The sequence below is a fragment of the Rhinichthys klamathensis genome, unplaced genomic scaffold, assembly GCF_029890125.1.
Source record: "Rhinichthys klamathensis goyatoka isolate OS25496 unplaced genomic scaffold, OSU_Roscu_1.1 h1tg000262l_1, whole genome shotgun sequence".
Taxonomy (NCBI): Eukaryota; Metazoa; Chordata; class Actinopteri; order Cypriniformes; family Leuciscidae; genus Rhinichthys; species Rhinichthys klamathensis.
In genome coordinates this window covers 2,781,930-2,791,374 of record NW_026606783.1, presented here as the reverse complement: position 1 = coordinate 2,791,374, position 9,445 = coordinate 2,781,930, and the positions used below count along the sequence as shown (strand labels likewise).

General features: G+C 38.3%; 1 protein-coding gene across 1 annotated transcript in view; it reads left to right on the top strand.

The window, feature by feature from the left end:
* Nucleotides 1-310: 310 nt before the first annotated feature.
* The window catches only part of chrnb2 (cholinergic receptor, nicotinic, beta 2), a 43,093-nt gene continuing 33,958 nt past the window's right edge, over nt 311-9,445 (top strand). Inside the window, exon 1 of the mRNA XM_056267682.1 lies at nt 311-650. Coding sequence (XP_056123657.1) covers nt 605-650 — 46 coding nt within the window. The 5' untranslated portion in view covers nt 311-604. The remainder of the gene's footprint in view (nt 651-9,445) is intronic.

Here is a 9,445-nt window from a genome sequence, read left to right as displayed (position 1 = left end):
CTAAACGGAATGATGTTAACTCTTACGAACTTTGGAAATGATTATAATTGTAATCTCAATTTTTTTATTACTTTTGAAGTCCTATATAGACGGAGAAAATATTTTCGAATATTGTGCTGTAACTGTAAAGTAAAAGCCAAGCCCCCTATGAAATGCAGAATGCACTATGAATCCTCAGGTGGACCAAATGACCTTGTAAAGGAAATAGTAAGTGTCCTAGTAACAAAAACACATTCTATGTAACCGGATGTAGTGAAGGGGAATCTGAGGTATGCCTCCCCCGCCCCTCCCCTCCCCTCCCCTGCGCTGCTGTTTCTGTCATCTCGTCACATCTTCTCTCGCGCACCGCGACGAGTCCTTCACCTTACCTGGCTGCTCATAAAACCATTCCCTCACGCTCGCGGGGGGAAACTACACGTTCACTAACCCAGAGCCGCTGACGTAACGATGCCAGGTACTGAATAACGCCGAGAAGCAAGAAATTTTCATTTAACCATAGCGCGCGTGTACACCTCGACAAAGTCACGCTCCGATACGCACGACCACACGCGCCCACGGGAGAGAGCAGTTCACGCGCGGCAGATGCTTCCCCGTCCTCGCTGAGATGATGGCTCTGTGGACGCTCTTCTGCATCCTCGCCATTGTGAAAAGTAAGTTATGTGGCTTTTATTCGCGAAACTAGTCGTACATATAGGCTTGCCATAGAATAAGGGATGTATGAGCTCTTTTGGAGATGGAGAGATGCTGGGCGGTGGACTACATCTATACAAACAGTGTTAATATTTCATTTGTGACCTGAATTTTTTGGTTTATATTATGTCTATATTTTCTTGTCGTCCTGTAAGTTGCCGTAGCGCATTAATATAGAATCACGGCGGCGGCATGTTGGGCTGTTTCTCATTGTGCGCAGAAGTGCTGAGCAGCGGTTATGACACTGTAGCCTAAACCGAAATGATAATACACATCATTACTGCAATGAGCCGCAACCGTCGCAACTGCTGAAATGTGATTTTTAGAGGCTCTCTGGGGTCGCCGCTTGAAGAAGATAACATTTAATTTGTGAGGATCACTCAGCAATACCTCGCAGGAATGGATCTGATAGTTGCAACGCTTGTGATAAATCGATATGTTCATGTAGCGAGGTTGCTGAAATGGCTTGAAGTGTGCATGGAGAAACATATGGCATGGGTCTTTAACCTCCTGACGCATGTTATTAAATCTCTACGGGAAAAGAAAGTTTAATGTTTCTTTTTACTTCAGAATAAGAATATAATGATTCCCACCCAGATGTTACACATCTGTCATCACCATGAATTGAGGGTTGTATTGTAAAGTAATTTAAAGGGATAGTTCACTTTGAAATTAATTTTTGGTATGTTTTAGCTTACCTCAAGGGCATCCAAGATGTAGGTGTCTTTGTTTCCGCAGTAGTTTCAATTTTGATATTTTTAGGTCAAACCGTTCTTGTCTGTCAGTCATATAATGCAGGTCTATGGTCACCACCTCAAAGAGCATGCACAAAGAAGTCCAAATTAAACATGATTTAATGACTCGTAAATGTAAGTACACATTGGCCTAAGACATGAAACGAGCGGTTTGTGTGAAAAAACGAACAGTATTTATATTGTTTTTACCTCCTGTAACCATGCACAGCCACGTCCAAGTGATCTTAGGGCGCGGGCGCTTTGGTCGGGCGCGTGTATGTCACTCATTGTTTACACAGATTTCAGAAGTGTTACCTTTCACTGTGAAGATCTAAACATATTTAGATATACAGGAAATCGCAATGGAAGACGATTTCGATATATCAACAGACAACGTTTAATTTTTTTCGCAACCGCGCGAGAGATCACTTCCGGCGCTTGCGCAGACCGAAGCGCCCGCGCCCTCAGATCACTTGGACGTGGCTGTGGTTACAAGAGGTAAAAACGATATAAATACTGTTCGTTTTCTCACACAAACCGCTCGTTTCGTGTCTTAGGCATCAATGTGTACTTACATTTACGAGTCATTAAATCATGTTTAATTTGGACTACTTTGTGCATGCTCTTTGAGGTGGTGACCATAGACCTGCATTATATGAATGACAGACAAGAACGGTTTGACCTAAAAATATCAGAATTGAAACTACTGCGGAAACAAAGACACCTACATCTTTGTCCTTGAGGTAAGCTGAAACATACCAAAAATTAATTTCAAAGTGAACTCCCTTTAACTAAATGGCAATTTGTTGGTAAACAGAAAATATGCATAAAATATAGTATAAATAACATAACACACTTTCACACATATCATGTGTGTTTTTAATATAAATCCATAATGTTGTTGCTCTATTTTCGCATAAAATTATTTAATTAAAAAACATCTTAGACATTATCTACACCTTATCATGAAATACGCTTTAGTCTGTGGAGTCCAATACAGTGAACATATGTATTTTTCATTGTGGGAAGTAAACTAAAACAAACAGGAGACATTACAAATAATGTCAGAAGAAAAGAAGATCCCATTCTTTAAAAAAATGTTTACCCGTCAGAATCTCCTTCAGTCAGAAAAGTGATCTTTAACCATCTTTTGTTTTTGTGACCTAATGTAGTCTGTTTAGTCCTTTTAAATAATATATTTTATTGGAAATCAGATCATTTAGATGTTACTACGTTTTAGGTTACCTTACCTGTCAATTTTTATGATGTAATTGTTGCAATTCTCCTGTTAGAAACATATTGATTGAACATGAATAAAAAAAAAAAAAAATAAAAAAAAAAAGTGGACACACACCCACATTGTGGGCTGGTGAAAATTGACTTAGGTCCTTCTTTATAAGTGTCAGACCCCAGAAGGCTAATTCAGTTAATTAACTCTGACTACAAGCAAATGAGTAAAAGAACGAGTGACCGTCAGATTTGTGGTGAAAGGGTTTGCTAGGGTCAGAAAGAGGAGGGTCCTCTCTCCACCAATCTACATCCATCAATAGCCCTCTTTTCCCGTCTGAGCTCATGGTATAAGCATTTTAGGATTCTCTTACACAGCAACGCAAGGATAGATATAGTACTACTACATCTGTGTGTTTTAGACTCTAGGCATTCAACGCAGTAACCCACCCAGTCATATTAGATAATCATTAACGGTTGTTATGGTGATGAACAGACATACATCCAGTGTGTGAATGATTAAGGTTATGTAATACACACAAGGACTATAGCAATGGTCTGTGGCCTGTTCTCTCATTAAGTGGCATCAAGTCAGAAGCTCTGAGTCTGACCTGTATGTTGAGCTTTTGTTCAGCTAAAATGCAACACTCTATACTTCTGAGATCATCTTTTGGGAAATAATCTCTTATGGTATTTATTTACAAAGACCATTACGGATAAAAGCCACCATCCTTTGCATTACCATTTTCTGTGATCCCGTGGGCGGGGATACAAAAACGCGGTAGTATAATCTGTAGTTTTCACGAAAGTCCTGGAGCTGTCAAAAGTCTTTTTGCAGGAATTTCTCGGTCCAGGTAGGCCTATAACACGGAGAATGAGTAAAAATAGTTTATTTACATACTACCAATACTGTAACAATAAAATCGGTGAAGTTAGACTTTAAAAAGGTAGTTCATCCAAAAATGAAAATCTGTTATCATTTATTCACTCTCATATCATTCCAAAGCCTTAAGATTTTCATACATCTTCGAAACACAAATCAATTTGTTTTATGTCCCTCCATTGAAAGTCCATTCCACTAAAACTTTGATACTTCAAAATGTTTATAAAGACATTGAAAAAGTAATCCATGTAAGAGTGGATTAATATAAGTCTTCTGAAGAGGCACAGTGTTTAGGCTGTATATGAATAAAAGCCTAAATTAAATCTGTTGACCGTATAAAGCGATTGTGTCTCTTCAGTATTAAAACTGCTTATATATATCTTTTGCAATCTTTTTTATAAACTTTTTGAAGTGTCAAAGTTGTGGAGTACTGGACTTTAAATGGAGGGAAAGAAGAAAAATATCTTAGCGTTTAAAGATTAAATATCTCTATTAGTGTTCAAAGATGGATGAATGAAAGTCTTATTATGGATTTGGAACGACATGACAGTGTGAGTAAATAGAGAACAGAATTTTCATTTCATTTCACTATTGCTTTAAGGCTGCATTTTACTCAATAGTATAGTTATAGTATAGTATTGTTAGTATAGTTTTTATAGTATTACGTTTACCTAATATAATTAATTTGAGTCAGTAATATTAAACTTTTTTTTATATTTATCTAGATATTTACATAATTCCTAGTTTTGAATGTATTATTATATAACACACACACATATTAAAAAGTGCTATACAGGCAGAGGAAAACACGGTATTCGTAGGCACCCACCCAGCCGAAATATATGGTGAATCAATATTAATTTCCTCTCACCTCATCCATTCTGCCCACGCATTAACTGTAATTAATGTCAGCAACTCTGTCCTGGCTCTGTTTTGCTTAGCTTCTTGCCGTAAGGCTTCTCTTTATCAAGGAGGAGCAGATTTGGCAGTGATTTTGGACTAAATACAGCCTCAGTCTTGAGGGAGCCGTAAAAACAGACAAAGCCTGTTGTGGAGTGACTTATGGTCCACCTTTATCTACCAGCTGATCAATGGTGGAGACATAGTGGGTCAAACCCTCTCCACCTCCTGCATTATAGATCTGCTACAAACTAACACCCAGGAATCAGACTTTTAAAACATACCACTACATAAGCCAAAGATGAGATGGATGGATGGATGTTTTCAAACAGAGCACACTGACTTGTTGAGAGAGGGAATAATCGGTGATGCTGGAAGCGGATGGTGGAGGCGGACTTTGACATGGAATAGGCAGGGCAAAAATCAGAAAACAGTGTTTGGTGTGTTGCTTCAAGAACGAGACAGATCTCAAACCTGCAGGCTTGCATACTAATCAAATTACATGTTCACAAACCTGCCCATGCGTGTATCACTGTCTTTCCCATTTGCAGACATGCATAAAGAGATGCATATTTTGAGGGGTCAATAAAGAGCACTGAGTGTAGGTGCGGATGGGAGGTTCACCTCCTGTTCTATTTTTAGCGTTTATTATTCACACCTCAGCACACACACACTCCTCCTCACAGAGTCTGTGTCTCTCCCTTACTATTGGTCAAACACATTGACTCTCAAAGGACTTTCAAGGACGTCCTGGCTTCTTCTTTTAGGACACATCTACCGATTCCAAACCCCTCCACACCTCTGATGCACAAACTTTGACACATCATCATCAGTGTTGTTTCCTGGCGTCTGAGGTGGATCAAGCCTTTTCCTGTGTCCAAATAGCATTTTGGGGTCTCAACAGGGCATCTTGATACCCGCTCTGCAGCCTCCATGCTGTTGCTGATGGCTCTTCTCCGGCTTGCACCAGTTATTCCCAGCATTCCATAAGCCTTGCTGTGGGAATGTCCTTCAAATCCTCGGCAACCCACCTCCACTGGCATGCACCTGGTTTTCCATCAATTCCAGCGTCAGGCCTCCAGCAGTCCCTCAGTCCCTCTTTCTCACATGCTCCTCTTCCATAATTTCCTCCCAAGGCACAGTTAGCTCCAGTAGGATAAGCTGTTTCGTAGACTCCAAGACCAGGATGATGTCCGGTCTATGCGTGGACTGGGTGATGTGTGCTGGAATGTTCAGCTGCCTATCCAGGTCAACTGTCATCAAATATATTGTTCACCCAAAAATAAACATTCTGTCATCATTTACTCACCCTCATGTCGTTCCAAACCTGTATAAATTTCTCTCTTATGTGGAACATAATATGATATTTTCCATGCAATTACAATAAATACTGCAGCGTCCAAGCTAAAAGAATGAGCACAAAACAGCATAAAAGTATTGTAAAGATGATCCACACTACTTGTGCTCTATATTCCTTGTCTTTTTGAAGCCATACAATAGCTGTGGTTGACAAACAGACCAAAATAATTTCTGTCACTGATAATATTCTGTGAGCTGTTAACCCGAGAACAGCTGCAACTCAAGTAATTTAGATCAGTCAATTCATGAACTAATCATTCTGAGTGAGTTTCTAAACAGGATCAACCAATTGGTTAAAATGATCTAACTCAAAAGAAGATTCGTTCACAAATCGTACATTACTGTCAACACACCAAGGAGAGCTAGATATAAGCCATGTGAACCACTTCAATGCTATTTTTGTTGTGCTTTTTTGCATTGTTTTATTTACTGTAAATGCATGTAAAAGATCTTTGTGTTTTACAGAAGAAAGGCATACAGGTTTAGAAGGACATGAGCGTGAGTAAATTATGACAGTCTTTGATAAATCCTACTCAATTTCCAATTCTACTTCAAATAAATGCTGTTCTTTTGAATACTATTAATCAAAACATACCGAAAAAGTATATAAAATATATATAAATCATTTTAAATTGTAATAATAGTTCACAATATTACTGTTTTTACTGTATTTTTTATCAAATAAATGCAGCCTTGATAAGCATAAGAGACTTCTGCAGACCTCAAACTTTTGAGCAGTAGTTTGTATTGAACACAAACCCACACACACCTTGTTTATCTTGCCTTCTCTTTATCTTATTTTCCTCTCCATTTTGCTGTTTCATGTAGATAGCTTATATGTGCATATAACATGCTTGCATTGCGCTCTTGTCATCTGATCTGTATGTCAGTCATGCTGGCTCAACACTTTAGCCCATGTAGATAAGACAGTGATCTGGCACTCAGGTCCGCTCTCATATATATGATCCACAGACCGTTTCAGCAGCCAACAAATGATCCGGAGGTTTTTCAGTTTCACACAGATATCCAACCAGCATGTCTCGCATGCTAATCTTCTGCAGCAGTTTGGAATATCTATATCATAAAAGCTTATGAACCAGAGGTCTTCAACCTTTTCACCCCATAGTCACACACACAGAGCGAGAGTTGCATTTTAAAGCTGACTCATGATAACTGTGTAGAAAAAAGTCTGCATACTGAAAATTGTGCCTGATGAAGACCTGATGGACGAAACGTTGTGCTATTAATAAATTCATTTGGAGCAGCTATTTTTAGCTATTTACATTCCAAAGACATTAAAATAATCATTATAATCAAATACTGTTCTGTACTTGAGCATTACATTTAGCTTCTTTACTTTAGCTTTGGTCAGATGTGCTAAGAGATGTAAAAAGCATGACTTAGCAAAGACCAATATGAATATTCATAATGCTACCTTATTTATTTTGTGTTGACCGCCCTCTGTCATTATATTATGATTTGAGAAATACATTTTATAAATTGAAATTTAATATATTTAAATACAAAAAAATATGAAGATAAATAAAATCTAAGGGTGTATTCACACCTGCCTTGTTTGGTTCGATTGAATCGAACTCTAGTTCGTTTCCCCCCTTGGTGCGAACCTTTTGGGCAGGTGTGAATACAGCAATCGAACTCGGGTGCGGACCAAACAACCGAACCGAGACCCAGCTGAAGAGGTGGTCTCGGTACGGTTCCAAACGAACTCTGGTACGGTTCGTTTATGGTGTGAACATGAACCGACCCAATTGCAAGAAAGCACTGCGCCTTTGAGTTAAAAGGCTTCCGTAGTCGGAGATTTTGGCATAATGGTTTGTGTTATTGTTGGTTAAGTGCGAAAGAGAATTCCATTTCGGCGCGCTGTCTGGCCACACGATACTGTTGCGCGTCTTTCTGCGCGTCGTGTGTGCATCATTGGAATGGAATGAATGAATGAGTGTGTGCATCAGGACATTCACATACAGCGCGTTCTCTTTAGTCTAATCGCGCATAGATGCAAAAAAAGCTTTTGCAGTTCATATAATGTAACGATAGTTACAATACAAGGATGACGCTGCGTTAAACTGGACAAATCGCAAGCGTTAACATTGACAGCCCATAAGAAAGTTTACCATGATAAACTATAGTACATACCATGGTATACCATAGTAGTACCATGGTATACCATAGTAGTACCATGGTACCTTCATGGTACATACCATTAGTACCTCAGATATTACCATGGTACCATGGTACATATATGGTACTGTATATGTTACTATAGTACATAGTATGGTACCTCAGATTTACCATGGTACATACCCTAGTACCTCAGATATTACCATGGTGCATTCTGCAGTACCTCAGATATTACCATGGTACCATGGTACATTGTATGGTACTGTAGCTGTTACTATGGTACATAGTGGGTACCTCAGATTTACCATGGTACATACCCTACCTAAATAGCGCATTTGTGTTGGCAACCTTCGCACTCGCGCTTCCTCTCTTGTTGCCTAGGATACAGACGCAGTGGGAATTGTAAACAAACAATCTTTTTGGAAATATGTACGCTCTTTATGAATTTAGTAACCGTACAGTTGAAGTTGGCCGGTTGAACCTTATTGAGGGTGATTATGAACCTGATGTGGACAAAGAATATGTGGTATGGTGGTCTAAAAATGGAAAAACGACTGCTTGGACTGCCAAGATATTGGCAACTGATGATGGTAAATAACTTATAGTTATAGTTTCACTCAGCATAACGTTAGATATTATCAGGCAAATCTAACTTTAGATTCGATATATAGTTAAATAGAGATTAATAAAATATAATTATAGCGGATAAAATATAATTAAAGTTAATATTATATAATATGTAAGGGATAATGTAGCGAGGCGGTTGCTAGCGAACCCGGGCTTCCATAATATAGCAGCTATTATAAATTCGGCCAAAGCGGATCCTGAATGGGTTGTATTCGCTATAACAACCGCCTCCATCTACATTATCCAGCTTATTTCATGGTTACCTACCAAATAAATCAATAATTTTACACAAAATATTGATTTAAAAAGGAGTTTATTGATTTAAAAACGATTGTATTGCTTCCGCTAAAGAACACAGTGTCCATGGCAACGGTGTGTTTTAGCAGCGGTCTCAAGAAATAACACGTGTTATTATTACGTTTACATCACATTCTACATTTGAATTCAAGCCATGTAATAAATTATAAGTTACAAACTTGTCTGTTCTCCTTTCCTTTACTTATTTTCTCTCTTTAGAAGTTAAATCTGTCTTCCCCGAAAAGAATGATGCTGAAATAAAGGGATTCATCCGCCAGAAGTTGTCTAATGCGGCCAAGATAGTGAAAAGAAAATCCTGCTAAATCTACGGGGGGAAAAATAATAAAATGTAAAAAAAAATTACAGTTACTATGTGTTTTTATTTGCCTGAGCTAAATATTTTATTTCATGTACCATTGTAAATTTGACAGTTGTAGGTATAGTACAAATACCATGGTACACATACCATGGTACATGTCCCATTGTACTATTAAAAATAGCTATTATGTACCATGGTACTATCAATATACCATGGTACATGTCCCATTGTACTATTACAAATACTATTATATATACCATGGTACATGTA